The 21,676-nt window shown below is 40.9% G+C and overlaps 2 protein-coding genes across 2 annotated transcripts in view; both read left to right on the forward strand.

Moving 5' to 3' along the window:
- The window catches only part of LOC109483986 (crescerin-1-like), a 9,563-nt gene extending 2,828 nt beyond the window's left edge, over positions 1–6,735 (forward strand). Inside the window, exon 3 of the mRNA XM_019787143.1 lies at positions 6,686–6,735. Within this exon, the coding sequence (XP_019642702.1) occupies positions 6,686–6,735 (50 nt within the window). The remainder of the gene's footprint in view (positions 1–6,685) is intronic.
- The window catches only part of LOC109484013, a 65,666-nt gene that overhangs the window by 289 nt on the left and 43,701 nt on the right, over positions 1–21,676 (forward strand).

The following is a 21,676-nucleotide window of genomic DNA, read 5'->3' on the forward strand; positions in this document are numbered from 1 at the left end:
CTTTTCTCCATTCTATAAGCTTGATTTGGCGTTTTATGAAGCAGTTTCTTTCACGCGCAAAATTTCAGACTTTTTTGCGCGTGAAAACTTGAACTTTGAAAATCACCTAAAAGTCACTGAAAAGTTTACAAAACAAGGCTATGTACTCTAGAATGTGATAATATGATACTCAATTCTATTTTATGACTTTTCATCTATATTTTTAAGTCCAAAACAGCAAAAAGTTTTTAAATCCCTTGGGAATCGGCTAATTTGCATATTTTCACGCGCAAATTTTTCACGCGCGCGCAAATTTTTCACGCGCACAAAACCCCATCTCAAGCAGGTAGACAGGACCTCACCTGGAATGTTGCTCCCTGATAGAGTGTGAAATTCCATGGAAACTTTACACCTCATTTGAAACCCAAACCCAGGACAAATCACTCTGCTTGGCAGTCATGTCCTGGACAACAGCCTGTTGATTCATGTTGTGTGAGGGGGGGGGGCCTAGCTCAATTTCGCATCCACATAGCCTAGCGGCGACCAATGGGTGACCAGCATTCCGCGCCACGCCCACTTTGCGGTCGATTCCATTCGACAATGGGGTTGAACAGCATCCTGAGTTGGTAATGTCAGATAAACAATGTAAGAATTGGTGTATTTTGGGTGAAAATAATGCAAGTTACCAAAGTAACGGGTTCCTTTCTCAGCACTCGGTATACAGAGGTGAGGCTGCTTCGTCCTAGATCTCCAGTGCCGAAAGTACGTCAACACTTGGTGTCCAGTGTCGGCTGCTTCAGCACTGGAAACTTGGAGTCGGAAAATCAAACCTTGTCTTTAAAAAGGGTATCAAGGTATTTTCGAGATCATACCGCCTGGGTAACAAAGTTTAATCGGGACAACAAGGTTATCGGCAGGACACGACTGCACGGCCTCTTTTCTTACATTTTCACAGACAAAGACTTGGTCTAAGCTTGGTCTAAGATACTAGTACTGTTCTGTAAGCCGCGCGGCCGACGTAAGCACCAGAAGCCCAGTGCCGAAATGGTTTAACTCGGCTCGGTAGTTATTTTGCTCCAGCTATTCAAAGACACGGAATTTCAGAAAACAATTTACAAATGTATCTTTTGAACAAGTTTAATAAACATCTTTTTCAACCATATCTTGCTAAAGCGCGGGTTGTGGGTGTGGCCGAAATGCTGCCCGCCTATTGGTCCCCGCTAGGCTGGCTTGGATGGGAAATTGAGGTTCCGAGGGGGGGGGGGACACCAACATTACAACATCAGATATATGCAGATTTTGAACAGTATATGTGATGGCATTATCCAACAGTACTACTAGGAATAGATTCTACAAGGTCCTTGATAATCAAATATTCATGCTTCCTTCTTTATTTCAAGGGCAAAACCAGCTTTTGTCATTATTCATCTCTGATGTTCCTTTATGAATTATAAAGAAAAGTATACGGTTATGTGTTGATATATCATATGATACACTTGCAGTACTGTAGTGTAACTCCCTTCAGTTATAGTCAAGCACTAAGTCTTATTGAAATGCAAGAATACTATATATGGTATATGAATGTTTTAACTTGGTATATGAATGTTTTAACCCAATCACTGGGACGGCTACATGTATTTTTAGTGTACCATAAGGAGATTGCATTTGATTGATTGATAACTGTTAGTCAGGCGTCAGTATATTCTGGGATAGGAGTTCTCTTTCTTGTCGTGTTTTTCTGGTACGTTTACCAAACGTTGGCAAACTTGGCTTGAAGCTTTGAAGGTCTGACTGAGATGACCAAAAAAGAGTCGGTTCATAACAAGTTGCATATTTTGAGATAAGTGAAAATCAATGTGGTATGAATGGCTCTGGCTGGAGCCCCATTGTAGTGTGTACATTCCTGCTTTGTTACCAGTTTCTATCCTGCCATGCAGATCAATGCAGGCTTCTGGTCAGCAGGGTTGCAGTGGTTTGCAGAAGTTCCATGTACAGGGCTGGAAGTACATGACATTGTGCACCTTCGTGCACCAAATTTGGAGCTGTGTACCCAATTTTTTTTTTATTTTTGCTATCATGCAAAGATGTTAAATGTATAGTAGTATATACATCGATGAAGGTTAGACATCCAGGTAATACGATACAAGCTAGTGGATACTAGCTGAAACGTCTGACGTTTCCAAAATCATATCCAGTTGCTTGAGTAACTGCTTTTTGGCGTATAGTATTATATATATATATATATAGGTGTCAGGAAAATGAAGTGTCAAGAAGTGAAACATAATTGGTAAAAATTTTTTGTGCACCCAATTTTTTAGGTTGGGTGCACCAGTGCACCAATTCCCAAAAATGAACTTTGAGCCCTGAAAGAAAATTGTACACAGGACAGAACATTCCCGACCCCCGACCCCTGCCTTTCCAGTTGCCATGACAACCGACCTACACACCCGACTTGTTGACCCATTAGAATATTGACATGGACGAAATATGTGAGCGTGATCAAACACATTTGTTTGTGGAGGGAGATTTTCAGGCTCAAATGCACACCTAGGAGTCAAGGTCACGTAACCCTTGTTTGACAAGAAAATTTGTCATATTATAGTAAACTAAAATACTGCTGGCATCTTAAAAAAGGAATATATCAGAATATATGTAGGTCAGAGTCAGAGTTTTATCTTCAGCTATGGATTGTTCAAATTTAAACTGGAAGTGCCGTTGTTTCCTGTACTCTATGCTCTTATCGTGGCAAATGTAATATATCAGACCATCAGGCTGTTTGCTGGAGGAAAGTGCTTGAAATGCCAGAGTCCAGGTCTGTTTGCTCCTGTCATGTAGTCATGGAACAAACAGCTACAGTCTCATTATTGCAAGTGCAGGCAAAAGTGTATCAACTCAAATATTGTAACGTGTTAGAGAATTAGTGCATTTTGAACCCCATATAAATAAGTCCAGGCTTACAAATAGGTAGCAGTACTAGTAGTATCCAGTTACATTCCCCCTTTTCAAGGTAAAGGATTACTTGCTAAAAAGCAGCTGACAGAAAAACGTTGTACAGAAACAAACATGAAGGTGCGCAAAGAAAGACACCATCTGACTGTGTGACAGCCGTGTTTGTGGTTTAGTCTTGAGATTGATGAAAAATCAAGAAAGGCAGCAAGGAGGAACGACGAAACTTTACAGTCAAAAATGTATGCAAAGTAGCTACAGTACCTTAGCAGGCTGCAGGTTAAAGTGTCCTGATTACTTACTAATGGCCTATCGGTATCGCTTAGCACTTTGTTTTTATGTTACAATTACTTACATTGCCATTTCTACATTGTTGAGATACAGATGATATCATATGATATATAATTATGTTTCATTTGAAGAAAAGTACTATAACAAATTTGCTTGTATTATTTTTTCTGACACTTATAACTACCATACATTTAACATCTTTACATACATTAGACCTAAGAAAATATTTGGGTGCACTGGTGCACCCACAGAAAAAAGTTGGGTGCACAGCTCCAAATTTGGGTGCACTAAGGGGCACATGCACCCAGTATTTCCAACCCTGCCTATATTGTTATATACAAGTGCCATTTCTGCATTGTTTAGATACAGCTGCTGAATGACTTGTACAGACAAGATGTAGCTACGTGCAGACAGACACGACCCAGGCTCACGCCCTGGAGTTAACTAAAGATGTTTATATTTTGGGTTCCTTGGATTTTTCTCTCCGGCGACGCCAGGTTTTTTAACAGGTGGTCCTGCATTCCTGTGATTCAGACATCAGATGACTTTGGCAATTAAATAGTACCAAATCCCCAAAACATCAATGTCTGATGTGATGTGATGTCCTGGTATTGTTACTGTGTCTTACCAAGCAGTACAAGTACTAGTCAGAGTTGAGCTGGAGGTCATTGCTGTTGGGAAGAGGTCAAGTTTCCTTGGTGTAACTCTTAGTGGCAGTTTGCCTAGAAATGTGGGATAATAGATGCCAGATGGAGAATAGGAAATCCTGCCTCCTGTCCAGCCTACCTTGTACCTGCCTGTGACAGGAGGCTGGTCAGGACTCACACATCAGGGCTTGAAATTCATTCTTGGGAATAGGTGCACTGGTGTACCCAACCTAAAAAATTGCGTGCACAAAAAATTTACTGATAAATTCTGAAGGCAATTTCTGAAGCTTCCCCATAGAATGTTGTTACATTGTACCAGTGTGTAATTGCAAGTTGTAAAGGTTTGGATCCAGGTTTATTATCCTGTGTATGTAGGGATGCATACCGGTTCACTGGACTTGGATCCGGACTTGTAAGAATGTTTAGGTTCAAGTCCAAAAAAACCTAAAAGTCAAGAACCGAGTCCGGACTTATTACCATAAAAGACCATTTCACATACCCCTTTTCTTTCCAAACCACCTAAAACCTTCCTTAGATTGTAAAATCTTTGCTGCAAAACGAAGAAAACATTGCCATCGGGCATCGTCAAGTTTCACCCAGACAACACTGCAAGGTTGGCAACATGCAATTTTGTATATGCCATGGGTTTAGGTCCGGACTTACAAGTCCGGACCTGAACCTAAACCTCTGGACTTGAATCCGGACCTGAACCTGAAATTGGGTTTAGGTATACATCACTATGTGTATGTATACTGTATTCTAAGTTGGCTTCCTTATTTTGCATGTTGACTTGGGATTTACAGCAATTATGTAAATAGTAACAACCATGTTTCTACTAGAAATGTTTAATCCTATAACATTTATTAAACAATGTTTCTAAGAATAGATGAGAAACGGTCTGGATAATGTAGACAAGATTCATCATAACAGAAGAATGTGTATCGGGAGGTGTCAGAAGACATTATGCAGTAATAATATGGACAGAGGAGTGACACTTAGGACTGACAATGTAAAAACTTGCACGAAGCTTTGATTTGAGAACGTTTGTAGCAACATTTTCACACAACATCCGCGATCTTCAGTGGTCCGTCCCAAAGTAAGAGCCGGCTTCTTTTCTGCCGTACAGTATCGGGTAACACTTGATGTAGAAAGTAGACTGGAGGACCATGATTGGTCATTGTTAGCCTTTATCATCTCTGAAAGCAGAACTTTGAAGTACGCAGATTTCAGCCTTGGCCTTTTGAGTAGAACCAGTGTTAATGCCTGCGGTAATGTCTGTAGGGCATTCGGATGGCTTACTGGTTTGTTGTTGTTGGATTATTTCAACATAAACATTTGTGTACACTATAAAGTTATAAACCGTCCCAGGCAGCAATGTAAGAAGGCAGTACAGGTGCAAACTGCAAAGTTAGTCTTGCCAACAGTTACACATCTCACACCATTCTCTTACAGTAATGCTAAAAACTGCATTAGTTATGCCTTTATGATATGGTAAAAATTTGGTATCTGATACGTGCCATTTTGTTTTGTTTTGTTTTTGTACCAACTTATTTCCATCTATAATTGATTAAAACAGAAACACTTCTTTTGTCATAATCAATGGTAATGTACAATTTTCATTTCCGGCTGATGTCTGTTTGTGTCAGACCGTGTCAAGCTGATGACATTTTACCTCAGATTGGCCTGCTGATGAGTCAGTACTTAAGTATCTGTTCCAGATGTGGCCAGGAAATGCCCATTTGGGTATTAAATTTTCATCCCACAACTCCCTAACTACCAGGTGTAACAGTGGGGTTTATCCTCCGCTAACTGACCATGCTAAATGGTCGTGCGACCTTTTAGTGTAATGGTTAGCGTTGGTGACCGCCAAGCGGACAACTCGGGTTCGATTCCCGGTTGTGACATGCTCGCCCCTTTCGGTTTTTACACAGGCATTACGTGACTCTCCAATTTCTTCACCAACTGCCAAACTTACAAATATGAAACCAGGACAGGAAAGAAGCACACGAAAATGCTGTACATACATAGTTAGTGTCAAGAAAATTTTGCTGTAATCCCCAATCTCCAAAGCACCACAAGATTGTAATGTAGCGGCACGATCTTGATTATTGTCTTTCATTCAAGCATCCCTGTCCAAACATTTTGGGTAAATACAGTTCACCGGCCTGTCTAACAGATCAATGTAGCTAAAGCCAAGGTCAACTTTATACATAGTAACATGTAATAACAACAACGTAATGGTCTTTTATGACCCAATGTACTAAAATTTTTTAATCTCTGGTGGGATGTTTGGGGAATAACAAGGAAATACCCAGTTGTGGGTGTGTGATGTGCTTGTATCTGGTACCTGATGGTATATCAGGGCTCGAAATTCACTTTTGGAAATACATGTAGGTGCACTGCTGCACCCAACCTAAAAAATTATGCACAAAAAGTTTTTGGGAGCACCATGTTATGTAAATTAAACAAAACCTAATCTAACTGCTCGTCTTCTGTGCTTGAATCAGAGCTTAACAAAAATTTTATTATTTTTCTGACACTTAGATGCCAAGAATATCCTGTATACCATCATACATTTAATATGTACAAAAACACTTACCAAAATATTTGGGTGCACCCACAGAAAAAATTGGGTACACACCTCCAATTTTGGGTGCACTAAGTTGCACATGCACCCAGTATTTCCAGCCCTGTACATGGTATCATCTGTAGGACTGTTTCCTTGGCAGAAGGTCCGGGGATCCAGACTTGATCAGAAACTTGGAAATGATGGAATGTAGGAAAACTGGGTCAAACGTCTGACAAGCGTTGTCTTCTAACAGGTGGTTGTCCTGACTGTCACATGGCAGATGGACTGCTGAATGGCATGTAGGGGCTGTCCTTGGTACAGGTGCCTGTTATAGGCTGTGCCTGTTTGTCAAACCTATTTTAGGTGCCGAGTCTCTTTCGGCCTTTCCACAAGGATGACAGAGAAGAGCTAAAACAGGTTCAGTAAACAGGCTAGTGGCAGCTGTCTCAGGGGCAGGTTCTTGTACTTGCCATTACAACAAAGTCACCCTAATGTTGTGGGAAACTTTCTAGCTACCGAGCCTTGTAATCAATAAAAAAGACTACCATAGACTGGGTGCCATCCTTTTCAGTTATTTACAGGGTTCCGTTACTCGCACCCTCAAAATGATGGGGAGGTACAGTACAACATGTATATGGCCAACAAGTAGGATTGGAGCCAGGCTAACCATAGCAGACAGCAGGTCAATAGAGTCAGACTCAGAAATAAAATCATGTTGAGAAACGGCCAGCCCTGCAGTAGTGAGACACAGGCAGGCAGTCCTGTTCTGGTGAAAGGCTGTGATTCTGTCTGTTGAAGTGTTAGTGTTAGAGGCCTTCTCCGTGTGTTCCATTTGATTTGTTCTGTGTAATGATTAATGTATTCTGTGCCAGGATTTCTGACCTTCAGGAACATGTCAACTATGGACACATGTTAAGTCAATATGTCTGAGGATGAAGGTACATTGCAGGGACTTGCACTATAATGTCTATATCATGGAGACGGAGTGCAAAGACCAACAGTCATATTGTGACTGTATATTTGCTTTCTTGCCCTCTGATCATGATACTTCCAATTCCAATCAATGTTTTTCTGTATGTGTGTACAAAAAACATTATTCCTGTGATGTCCTGCAAATTATGTTCGATACCTTCATAGTTTTCTTCTACACAACCAAGATTTCTCACCTAAGTGCTGACAGCAGAGAAAAGAAAACTCCTGTGTCCTGCGCTGAGCTTGTCTGGCTGAGTCTGATTGATTTCTGCACAGTTCCACTGGGAACAATCAGCGCGAACACATGAGGTTCTAGATGTGCCATGACAATCCCTGGCTGCTGATTGAAGGGATTGTTACTGGCTGACCTAAAAACTCTGGGAAGGTCCTCATAGAACAATTAAGATGTTCCAACCAATTACTGGAACTGCAGAAGGTGTACAGTTTATTCCCGTCGGTCAGGAAATGGGGTTTTGTGCGTGCAAACTGAACACTATAGAACGAGTGCTGTACCACGCATGGTCCGTCTACTGAACACATAATTGTCTTTCAATGTCGCAAATTGCCTTATACTAGAACATTTATTTCTATCCGTTTTTAAACTATTTCAATTTTATAACAGAATGGACGTGTATAGATGAATGATTATGCTGACCGTAAAACTTTTGATTTTGATTTGAGCTTGTATAGAAAATGTTTTTAATCAATTTTAGTCGTGCAGTCAATTTCTGTAATATCACTAAGTCTTCATCAATTCAGCCTTCGAGACAGTTATGATATATGTCATTGTAGGTGATTCATGTCATAATAAACCATTCTACACAAACGCTGGTCAGAGGGGGTAATGTTTCACCTGTGGCAGATCAGTTATATTTCAGTCACATTGTGAAACTATACCTTAGGTTATCTCAGTATGAAATTTTTTTTTATGGACCAAATTTTTAAATGATACCTTAGAATATCTCAGTATGGAAATTTTTCTACTGATGTAAGAAATAGACTGATATGAAGACAGATCATTATTAGATAAACAGATAAGTAAGCTGGAATTCCAGGTGTGCCCTTCCCAACACCCTCCTATCAGTTTGCCCATCAGTAAGTTACTGTAAATCACTTTATGTTCACGGTAGCAAAAGTTCATGGCCTGAGAAAAATGGTCATGTTCACAGAACTATATATTCACGGTGGTGACAGAAAAAGAAAGTCCAGGAATTATTTGTTAACTGTAATGATAAGTTCACGGTACAGAAGTGACAGTGAAAACAGTGAACATAACACATTAACAGTACAGTGAAAATATCAGGACTTACAGTACCTTTCTGTGCAATCCATCTGGTAAGATTGATATCTGCGTAGTTTTCTACTCTGCTGACCGGCATAATCATACAGAGGCAGCCTCGTAACTCTGACCTCGGCAGAAGCTAGTCCAGACTTGGCTGCCGACTGTTGCTGTGTGCTGCTCTGGTCCGGCCACCAGGATAGGGACAGATCCAGAGGATCTTATTTAGTGCAAATGTGGTTTGAGAGAAGAGGCTTCTGCGTGCTTTAAGCATCTAATCTGACTTCATGTCGTCTCTACGAAGCATAAACCGAAGACATCTCAGCGTAGTTCCTGTAAGTATCTCGGTATGCTTGACTGGCACAAAACTGGCACAAACTGTGTGATAGGGAAAGACATTTGCAAAAGCTGCAGCTATAGATACAAGACTTTAGTTATCTCGTCACGTAGTTACTCTAATCTTTATTCGTGCATTATCCTGTGCCTGATCCAACACTCCAGACTGAAGGTTTTTTTTCTACTATGTTGTAGCTACGAGACATGCAGTAAAACAGGTGCCTCATAAAACGCCTGCAGCCATGAAGAAAAAACTTTTATGTCCATGATGAGCGTACAAAAACTACATATTATATAGCTGTTAGTTTTTCAGGGTACCTTTACGTATTTCACAGATCAATTCTTTTATTTTAGAATAAGCCACCACTGCTGAACGTAGGAAAGTTTGGAGGGGACATACTAGTACCCTAATTATAACCTGCCACAATTTGATACCACTCTCCAGACGTGTCAAGGAGACAACAAATATAAATAAACAAACAAACAGATGACACAATGCAGGTTTCTATGGAGATTGCAGTCATGTGCAGGTTACGTCACGGCCAGAAGCCGTCAGTTTTCAGACCAATTTCATCCCACCTGCCCTCTAGACATGGCAGGGAGACAACTGATGTTTCAGTAGTCAAGCAGACAACAAAGAAACAAACAAACATGAATATACAATGCAGATTTCCATGGAGATTTAGTTTTCGCTACCTTTTTTTAGATTCAAAAGACAATGACAATATTTGGCACTGAACAAAAAGTTAAGATTGCAACTGTTAACAGATTCCTGCAAAGATTACTGTGTACCTTTTAATTGAAATGAGTAAGTCATTGCTGATCTAATAGATAATCTACATTTTATAAGTTACCAACACTACAGTCCCTAATGTTAGAACATAAGAGCATGTTAAAGTTAGGTGTGGCGGTACCTGCTAGTATGGTGCTAGCTGCCACTGTGGTGCTAGTTGCTAGTATGGCGCTACCTGCACCTGTGGTGCTAGTTGCTAGTATGGCGCTACCTGCACCTGTGGTGCTAGTTGCTAGTATGGCGCTACCTGCACCTGTGGTGCTAGTTGCTAGTATGGCGCTACCTGCACCTGTGGTGCTAGTTGCTAGTATGGCGCTAGCTGCCACTGTGGTGCTAGTTGCTAGTATGGTGCTACCTGCACCTGTGGTGCTAGTTGCTAGTATGGCGCTACCTGCACCTGTGGTGGTAGTTGCTAGTATGGCGCTACCTGCACCTGTGGTGCTAGTTGCTAGTATGGCGCTAGCTGCACCTGTGGTGCTAACTGCAAACTGTTGCTTCTCACTCAGTTTCTAACACACTTTGCCGACATCCATGCTGGCAGAAGGCCACATTGGATTTAGCTAGAACTAGAAAGGGATAGCTGATAATAGAACAGCACAGTACTGTGTGGGTGTGGGGTAACAAGTTTCTGGTACCATGGTGTGTTTCCAGCTTCTAGTGTTAAAACATTTGTTTAAAGATGGCCACTCCAAGTGTCATACAATGTACATGTAACTCTCACAACCAATCTCTATACTTCTGTATTTGTATCTGTATAGCAGGTATAACCGCCCTTCAGCATAACACACCAGCTTCTATATCTGTATAGCCGGTATAACCACCCTTCAGCGTAACACACCAGCTTCTGTATATCTGTATAGCCAGTATAACCGCCCTTCGGCATAACACACTGGCTTCTGCATCTGTTTGACCACCCTTCGGCATAACACACCAGCTTACTCTGAACACATAACATACAAAATATTTATAAGTAAAAGTTAGTACATAATGATGTTTCAAATTGCCAAGAATCCATAACATTTCGTTATCCTTCCCACATAAACTAGGACCTGATAGGAATTCATGCATGAAGTATTTCAATGAGATTATACTCATAGACCAGGTTTGGTGCTGACACATTTGCACTCATTACTGCCTTGTAATCTTAAGTCGTGCATGTACGACATTGTATAAGTCGTGTAATCTGAAGTCAATTTCTTACAGATTATAGACCAGGACTGATTTGATGCTGTCACATTTGCACTCATTACTTCTTGTTTGAACTGTCCAACGTGTTTAACTGAAGCAGTGCATGTACAACGTTGTGTAAGCCTTGTAATCTACTTAAGTCGTGCATGTACATTGTACGACATTGTGTAAGTCGTGTAATCTAAAGTCAATTTCTTACTTATTATAGACCAGGTTTGATGCTGTTATTTCTTGTTTGAACTGTCCAATGTGTATCAATGAAGCAGCGCATGTACAAAATTGTGTAAGTGTAACTTAGTAGTGTAAGCCTTGTAATCTGAAGTCAATTTCTTAGCTCAGCCCGTCTGCTGGGAGTTGTTTCCCCTTTGATGTCTGATCCGGCTGGAATTATCCGCCCCGTCAGCGACCATCAGAGTAAACGTTCCTAATCCCGGCTGTAATTGGGAGAAGTGGGATTAGTGGGGCGGTGGGAGGGCCGGAATCCACTGTAATCCCCGGCTTCTCTGGATTACGGGGACTATGGGTACATGTAGGTCAGAGGTCAGATACGTGTCCCTCCCAGACGGAGATGGCTCGTTTGTGCTTCTCCTAATTAGGAGAAACATTTTATTAATAATAATAACGACCCTGCTGATTTGGGTAAGTCATGTTATGTTATGTTTAGAGGGTGGGGCTGGTCATTGGTTGTAGATATTTCATGATCACAGCCTGAACAGAATATACAAGTAACATGTACATGTATGCAGCCCAAAATTTCTTCCACCCTTGTTATGTACTGAACAGAATGAGATAGATAGCTATAGCACGAAAGAGGTAATGTGTAAAATTTATGTGCCATGATGGTGTCTCTTGTCTCATGTTGAAATTGGTAAGTCTGAAGAGGTGTGTTATTTTGGATCTGCCCAAACTTTGTGGAAGGCTCTGGTTATTCTAGCAAATTAATAGAGACAGCATCATTCATAGAGACAGCTGAGTGCCAATACAACATTGTTTAGAATACAAAGTCCAAACAGGACTGGCCAGGTTTGGTTGAGGATGGGTCAGGAAAGCAGACAGCACCAGGCACTACTAGTGATCAGTCACATGGTAAAGCCCTGCTGCTATTTTTAGCTACAGTCAGCCTCAGGTGAAAAAGTGTGGCACGACTCGGGATGACGTAACTTCACCTGACCTTGTACCTTTCCTGTTGGATCTTTGTTCACAAAAACTTAGATACAGGAACTTACATGACTCAAGTTTGTTTGACTGCATGATGCAATATAATCAGGGCTTGAAATCTATTTTTCGGAATAGGTGCACTGGTGCACCCAACCTACAAAACTGGGTGCACAAAAAATTTTTGGGTGCACCATATAAGATAGTCAGCAAAAACTAATAATGTTTCATAAGAAAAGTACTAATATAGCAATGATTTTATTATTTTTCATGCACGCGCAGATGTCATCCATATAATCAAATCAACATGGCCTAAGTATGGAAAATAGTAGAATGGACCACATTGGAAATTGTGTAGGACCTGCAAGTATTTCAATAATTATGTTAGTCTTATTTTGTCATGTTACAAGCAATGCAACAAACAATAATCTTACTTAGTTAGGCCTACTGCCCATCCTTTTGCATAGGACATGGACTAGGTCTACCTACAAAGAAAAGAAGGCTGATGGGTTATTTAAATAATTGGTATTATTTATTTTGTCCTTCTATTTCTGTACTAAAAAGACAATGTTCAAATTTGTAAGCCTGTGAGACTTGTTTTTCCCGATGGCAGAGTGTTTACAGTACACAGTGCACTGGATTGAGTTGTAATGTGACCGCCGCACTGTTGGCTCCAGGTCAGGGCAGATTTGCTGCAGTACAACTACTCTAGTAAGGCCCTGCCAGGTCTATGTGTAGCTGTAATACTATAAAACAAGGCTTATAGCTTGAGGGTTTGGTATAATATCACCATGGAAACAGGAACAATCACAGAAGCGGTGTTCTGTGTTTAGTCGGGAGAATTCCACACTTTCTGTGTACACAACCAGCAAACAACTACTTTACTGTGCTTCTGGGCAGCGTAATGGACATTTGAAATGTTATTGTGCACACACAGGTGTTCCCAGTTGGCTTTACAACATCAGCACAACACATTAGACAAGCTTAGCCAGGAATAACTCGACTTGACACCGGCAGTTGTACCCGTGTTTCTGTTTGGGAATGAAATCAGCACTAGGACAAGTCCTTACAGCCAAGATGGCTGCCAGGTCTCAGGTTACCATTGTGCGGAGTGGAAATTGTTTTGGAGGAGCAAATTGTGCCTTTCTGTGGGTGTGACAGCCGTAAGCCAGGCGCTGTCAGGGTTTGTGCTGACAGGCTCCACTCTGATTAGTGCGGCTGTCCACCTCAGGGTTAGTGTAATTGGCTGAGAGCGCACCAATCATAACTTCTGTATCGAGTTACATAACTGTTAAAGCTTAGCTCCATGGAATCACCTGCTTTTCATGCACCCTCCCCAGTCACTTTTGTGGAAACTTTTTTCTTTGAGTAAGGCCACACCAATTTAATTTATTGGTTCTCAGATTCGCCTCTTCATTTTTTTCTGATTTGCAAAAAAAAAAAAAATTCTGAGTCAACTAAAAAATGCTATTATTTTGCCCCCAACAGTTGAGACAAGTCATTTCTTCCAAGTTGTTACAGTAAACAGTTTTTCCATCTATCAATACAGTAGTTTGATTAAAAGTTAAAAAGTCATTGTTTAAATATAAACCCAGCCTTTTGTGTTGACTCCTATGATTGTACTCTTTGTAGCATTTGGGGCTATAATATTAATAGGATGCCTAGACCTGTTTTTATTTTTTTTTTTTTTTGCCCTGTCGTTTTATTTTTTTTCTGGAAAAATCCCCAAGAACCAACAAACTCATATCAGTGTCTTAATTGTCTTAATTTGTTAATGAATGAAACTAGTTGTTAATGAATGAAACTGGTATACTGAGATGAATGGGCACCAGAGCAGGCTTGACCTGGGAGCCGTGGAGTTTGTTCTTCTCTTGTCGTACATTTCCGGCACGAAGGCTTCGCCTTGGATAAAAATAACATGCAAGGAAAAGTAGTTCAACAGGAAGAATTGTGCAACAGTGAAAAGAACTTAAGCATGGTATGCCATTTCATAATACATCAATCCAGGCATTATAACTGTGGGAAGGTGGACTGAAAGGCTTTCAATTTTTTCATAGCTTTTGTGTGAAGCTTGTTGAAAGGCTGTCGCTACTGAAGTCAGGTTTTATGTTATTGCTTTAATTTAGATTAAATCCTGCCGAAAGTATGATTGTCTATTTATTTTACAGTGATGAAAAAAACATCAGATTCTTCACCAGACCTTGTTGGCTTTTACCCCTTCAAACTTGCATGGATTTCTGCTTAACACACACTAAAAACCTCTGCTTATGAGACTTTGAAATGGCTCTCTTTCTTTTCATGAGACCTTCCCCTACCTACCTACTTACCTAGTCCCTTCCCCATCATCATGAAAGTTCATCTGTGTTAGAAGTAATCATAGTAAAATGTTGAACTTTATACCAATACAACGAATAAATAGATAAAGTTCAACATTTTACTACCTTTCCGATCAGTCTGTGCCTGCATGATCTTTACCTGTGTCTTTCAGCAGCTAGTTTGAGAGTTATGAAAAGAGAAGGTGACTTTTCTCCGACCATGTTGGCAGTAGTGCTGCATACCGGTTCACTGGACTTGGATCCGGACTTGTAAGAATGTTTAGGTTCAAGTCCAAAAAAACCTAAAAGTCAAGAACCGAGTCCGGACTTATTACCATAAAAGACCATTTCACATACCCCTTTTCTTTCCAAACCACCTAAAACCTTCCGTAGATTGCAAAATCTTTGCTGCAAAATGAAGAAAACATTGCCATCGGGCATTGTCAAGTACCGGCCTCCATGTTATGTGGCCAAAGTTTCACTCAGACAACATTGCAAGGTTGCCAACATGCAATTTTGTATATGCCATGGGTTTAGGTCCGGACTCACAAGTCCGGAACTGAACCTAAACCTCTGGACTTGAATCCGGACCTGAACCTAAAATTGGGTTTAGGTATGCATCACTAGTTGGCAGGTGCTGGTAAATGAAGATGTATAACACAGAGCCGGCCACTTACACATTATAACCCCACGGCTGTCAGCATACGTCACGCATCAACCACACGGTGACAAAATTTAAAGCAAATTGATTGGTACAACTGGATTAAGTTTTCTATTGTCAGGGTTTTGCAGATGCATCAAATTCATGAAATATTGATGGTGCTCCTGGTGGGAGGCTGGTACATGTAGGGAGGGAAGATCAAAGACGTACTAAGGGCTGGTTATTTTCAGGTGACAGTTCTGTAAGCTCAGATGGAAGGTTGTCTTCTTCACTAGACAGGCATATGTCAGGGACTGGACTGCAGTTACTACTGTTACAGTAGTACTATTTTATATTAATCACTTTTCATTCACTCGCCTTTGTCTTTCATATTTACGTTGCAATGACTTCTTTCCTAGAATTACATCACTATATGGAACAAGCTTCCTTGCGATTGTCCAAATGGGTACAACCTTAAACTTTTCAAGTCTAAGGTGAACAAACATCTGTCTCTACATTTCCTTAATGTAATCCAAAACATGTAAGAAGTGGTTCGTGTGAGCCTTAGCTTGTTTTGAGGTAAACTTGAAGTGAATGAAAATAAAAATGTACAGTATCAGTTCTGTTTGTTGCTGGATTTGTTAAGAAGGGAAGACAGGAAAAGTCCCTGCACTTCAGCTGTCCCATGATGTGACTCTGATGAGTCCGTCTGCTCTGACATGCATGTTGGTTGTGTTGTCACTGGAGCGTGGCAGGCCCCGTGCAGTGCGCATGTCAAATTACATCCTCAAGGTCACACAACGCTCTCGTCTCAGGTAATCCCGGCCAAGTGTTCTCCGTCTTCCCGTGACCTTAAAAGGATATGCCACATTTGCATACGCCCGAGCTGAGCGATGATGTATTGGTGATGCTGCCTGGTGATTGGTTGCCTGGCCGTTAGTGAGACAATGGAAGTCCCGAGGGGCCGGCAGACCCAGGCTGTCGGAGGTGATTAAGTCTGACCAAAGTCCAGCAGGAACTTTTTTATTACTCTCCAAGCAGAGGGTTGGGTTTGGGCTTATTTTTGGCGTGTTTTTAGGCTTTCTTATCAGGCTTTCTTTTTTGCACTGGTCCCTTTTTTTACGCCAACAGAAAGAAATAAAGGCCTAAAAACATGCCAATAAGAAGCCAAAACTCTGCTTGGAGAGTAGTTTTTCATTTTATACAGGCCTGCAACCTGCTGCTGGCTGCAGAAAAAATGTTGGGATGACAATTTTCTCACATGGGCTACCTTTTCTCAGCACTTTGCTTGGAAAGCCTACCCACAAGAACTTACCTGTAATTCACTGTATTTGCCATTATGAGTATCTGTGCTATTACCACATTGGTACCTAGTCCTTCTCCCTCCTGAAATACTGTAATTGTGATGAAATAAGATGATTTTCAGTTGGTTGCACCGTGGCCGTGTACAGTTATTCTCGGCAGGAGTGCTGTAAAAAGCCTGCCCAATCCCCTCATGCAAGTTTCATGATGACAGTAAATCAGTGGGGTTGAGCTGCCCACTTTCCCGAGCTCCCGTGTGACGCGTGACGCGTGTCCTGACGTGCGCCACCAGGCGCAACACCGGGAAAATGGCTTCATGACGTAAAGCGGTGCATCTGCGGCTTCTGGCGTGTCTGTTGATATCACGTACATCGTTTTTCACCGGTGTAGCCTGTCTTGTACGCTACGTTGTTTTCATTATTTAGCATCAAGAGGTGTGTTTTCAAAATTCCAGTTGACTTACAGGAGTACTATCTATTAAGACAGTAATCTGGTATATGATGTAGCTTGTAGGTACGACTGCATTTCTCGTATCCTTACATGCAGTGTGCACAGGTTCAATGTCAAGACAAACAGGCATTTTATTACAAATACGACCTCAAGACTGTGGTTGTCCAGACTATGCATGATGTACAAAATGACTAATAAACTGGTGGACGTCCCATTACTAAGTACCTAATACCAGCCCAGAAGAGAACAAGAAATAGTCATGCCATCAAGTACCAACCAAGAGTTATCAACCAAGGATTGAGGTGTTCAAGAATTCATTCTTTCCTAGAACTATCGCAGAGTGGAACTCGTTGTTACCAAGTACAGTAGGGGCATTGTCATTAGATAGCTTTAAACAATGTCTAGAGTTAGAAGTTCAAGGGTTAGATGCCTGCCGCGTGCCTGCAAAGCTGGTGTGTTACGCTGAAAGGCGGTTATACCGGCTATACAGATACAGATACACTCTCCTACTCCATTGTATGGGTTGAAATTCCAACAAACATGGATCCAATGTAATGAAGCTGTGGATTGTTTTACATGAAAGGGATGATAATCAGTCAGCCCCATTCAACATTATAATTTTATATAAACCTGCTTTTCTGACAACTCTCCAGTGTCACTGACAAAAGGTAGTGGATGCTACCTGAAACATCTGACCGTTTCCAAAATCACATCCAGTTGCTTGAGTAACTGCTTTTTGGCATGTCTAATATTACCTGGATGTCTAACCTTCACCAACGTAGCCACAAGTCGGTCTTCATTAACTCTAAATGTGAAACACTTTTTAAGCTACGCTCCTTGGTTATGGATAATTTGTCTTTGTCAAAGTCACTTGCAGAAATTACAGACTGTTCACAAAGACTCGCGATGGATTATTCATGCTGACGTCTCTAACATCATGTTAGTGTCAGGAAAATTGTCCCTTTTACTCCACAGAACAAGATGGATGGAAGAGTTACTTGGGGACAAGGTTAGAAAGGTCTGTGTCGTTAAACACTGCTGCTACTGAGTCTCGCTATCCCCTCAGGAACAGCAACCACCTGACTGTTGAACTTGCCAAAACCACCAGAGGCCAGAGAACATTCTTTCACCGAGCAACGTCACTCTGGAACACTCTCTCCAATGACGCTCGCAATGCCACCACTATTGCCTCCTTTAAAAGGAAGCTATGGGACTCTCTAGGCGACCCTTATAAGCCTTAGGTGTATGACCCTGACCTCTCCACGTTAATGTAATGTATTGTATTGTTGTATCGTGCGTGTCAATGTTTGTCCTGTCGGCAGGGCAAGCCCTTAATAATAGCCACCTGGCTAGTTGGGCTGCCCTGGCCGTACAATCTGTCTTTTTACGGCCAAACGAATAAAGAATAAAGAATAAACACTGCTGCTTCTTATCAACAGTTAGGCCACACCAATTTAATTTCTTGGTTAACGGATTCGCCGCTTCATTTTTTTCTGATTTGCAAATAAAAATAAAAATTCAGAATCAACTACGAAATGCTCATATTTTGCCCTGAACAGTTGAAAACAGTCCTTTTCATCCTAGTTGTTACAGTTATTCCATCTTTCAATGCAATGGTATCATTTATTTAAAAGTTCAAAATTCATTGTTTAAATTTTGAACCAGCCTGGTGTGTTGACTTTATGGCTCCTTTCGTACCATTTTGGGCCACAATAGGATGCCTAGGCCTGTTTTTATTTTTATTTTTTTCGCCCTCCCGCTCCATTATTTTTCTAGAAAAATATGTTAACCAAGTCAGAAATTAAATTGGTGTGGCCTTACTTACAGTTTATGTGCAGGGAACTTAATGGCCTTGCTGATAGTTGCCTGGATGTTAATAACACATAATGATGTCTGGTGATGAGTTTATAATGTTGACAGATCAGTTGTTCATGTGTCTTGACGTGCAGTCGAGTAATAAATGCAAAAACGTCAGTCAAGGACATCGTGTAGGACATTCCCAGTAGTAGGCACATGTCACAAGGGCTGGAACTTTGTAAAGGTCCTCGTAAGTCAATTTCAATTTATTTATTTAACCAGTAATTACAACTCAGGCCATTTTGGCCTGCTTTTCAGGTAATCCTGGATACACATAAAATTACACACAACAAAAACACAGTACATAAACTATTTCCAATTACAACATCAACAGTGTCAAGTCCTGCACCTAATGTTCTGTATAAAAGTCCTGAGAAGTCCTGCTCCTAATGATCTGTTTAAAAGTCCTGAAGTATGAAGTCATTGGAATTATGAAGTCTGTGTGTCTTATTCCCCAAAATTCATGTTACACTCTAGCAGTACACTCTAGCAGTGCACCCAATTTTTTAGGTTGGGTGCACTCAAGTTTATTAGACCCAATTTTTTAGATTGGGTGCTTCAGCGCACCTATTCCCAAAATGAATTTGGAGCCCTGACTGTTATCAGCACAGCCAATGACTTGACGTGCAGTCTAACTGCAGAACTGCTACAGTCGTCTAGTTTATTGTACTCAGTTGCACAGACTCCCTCTACCTGTTCACATCACTTCTTCACACATCTTGAAAGCTTTCTGGTACTGTAGTAGTCAAGCAAAAAATGTTTCGAGTTGATATTTTTTCAAAGGCTTCTTTCTACTTCAAACTTAAGACATTGTCACTGTGGTGGTGCCTTGTCATTTCCTTTAACTAAAGACAGGCAAATGTCTGTAGTTTGTCCGGCTTGTGTCTCGGTCTACAAGTTTGAAATTTGGGGCATGCCATACGGACATTTATCACTGCCATCTTATGTGCCCACATGACTTGTTGTAGCGAGTTTGTGGGTTCTTGTGCGTGCTTGTGTGGCGATGTTGTAGCGACTTCACAAAAGCCACTATTGATTGAGCTGAGGTGGCGTGTACTGTGGCTCAGACATCTTGGCTGGATACATGTCGACAGGCCTTTGTGTGATCTGTCTCTCCTTAGTGATAGTTGACTGTTGTGAAATTAATAATAGTTGTTTGGGGCTGCCTGAAGGAAATACTGTGGTTGTGGAAAGTGACACAGTTGTAGTTGGTGACGACTTCAGCCTGTGGAATATTTTATGGTAGCAGTCAGAAATTTGTTACAGAAGGCTTCTCCATGCTGTTTACTGGCTTGGTTAAGTCGTTGGTGAAGTTATTTGTTGAGTAATGTGCAGAGTATACAAAAGAAATATGGAGAGGCTATTTATTTTATCATTGAATATGGAGGGAGGTTATATGTATTATGTAGAAAATGAAACAAAAAGGTCCCTTAGAGGGTTGTAGTATCACCCGTTTGTCTTCCTTTCTGATTCAGTTCTTACACTGTTGACTGTTGTGAAGAAAGAAGGCAGCTGTACACAATATTTCCAAGAAAGCTCATAGAGACACTCCATAATTCATGAAGGCTGAATGAGTGATTAATCATTGTTACCTTCATTAGCTCTGTGTGAAAGAGAAATTGTTGCTATCCAAGTCTTAACGGTAGAAACTAGTGTTCCAACTGTTGTATATAACTGTTGTAAATATGCAAAAACAACTCAGCATAGCTTTTGAAAATCAGCAAATTAGACAACATTGAGATAGAAGACAATAATTCAAAATGTAGCTTCTGAATGGCTCATTACAACCATTTTCCCGGCTGCAGTTTGGGATATTTTGGGAACCATGGAGTTGATTATGCATCACGGATAGTGCTGTGTACCTAAACCCACATTTAGGTTCAGGTCCGGATTCAAGTCCAGAGGTTTAGACTCGTAAGTCCGGACCTAAACCCATGGCGTATACAAAATAGCATGTTGGCAACCTTGCCATGTTGTATGATCAAAACTGTGGCCACATAACATGGAGGCGGTACTTGACGATGCTCGATAGCAATGTTTTCTTCATATTGCAGCACAGATTTTGCAATCTATGGAAGGTTTTAGGTGGTTAAATGGAAAGAAATGGGGTATATGACATATTTTCTTGACTTATAGGTCTTTTTTTTGGACTTGAACCAAAACATTTTTACAAGTCCGGAACCGGTCCAGCGAACCGGTACACAGCACTAGTCATGGCCGTTTGGCTGGTCTGTATGAACGTCAAGGCAAGTGCAGCTAACCATGGCCCAGGAACAAACACTTCTCACCGTGTCAATATACCTGCTAAAGGTGGGGCACAGGGCAGCACTGTTGGTTTTACTCTGGTACTACAGGTGGAAGTGCCCCCTGGTGTGCCATACTGGTACTGCAGTTAACAGGTGGGAGACAGGAATCTTGTCAGTCAAAGTCAAATAAAACAACAACAAACCTGTCCCTGTTGGGGATTTCATAGCAAGGCAGATGTATTCTGGTGGTAGTTAGAAGGGAGGCAGACTTATACATGAAGGTTTTCCCATACTATAGTCTTATTTCTGCACTTTTTAGTGTAATGAAACTGATTATGCAGATATTTGTAGATCTATTCTTTTCAAGCCTGGTTGATACTCAGTATCCACCATTACCAAACTATCATGTAGTCAGGCTTTCTTTCTACAGATTCAATAGATATTAATTTAGTACACAGATATTTCTGGTGAAATTTGGCATAATGATATATTTATTTATTGATCTTAGAAACAGTTGGGTAGTACCTTCAGTTTAGGACAACTGATTTCCAAGGTACAAATGTAGCCCAACAAAACAGTTACAAAGGACATAGACATAAATCACATTGAGTACAGTGTGGGACAAAATAGCAATCAAGTAATTAAACATAGAGATAATAAATAATATGAACAAAGAGTACAATGATTGTAAATATCATTCTCCTCTCCCCC

Source organism: Branchiostoma belcheri, unplaced genomic scaffold (genome assembly GCF_001625305.1).
Source record: "Branchiostoma belcheri isolate BF01 breed outbred unplaced genomic scaffold, Haploidv18h27 scaffold68, whole genome shotgun sequence".
NCBI classification, from domain to species: domain Eukaryota; kingdom Metazoa; phylum Chordata; class Leptocardii; order Amphioxiformes; family Branchiostomatidae; genus Branchiostoma; species Branchiostoma belcheri.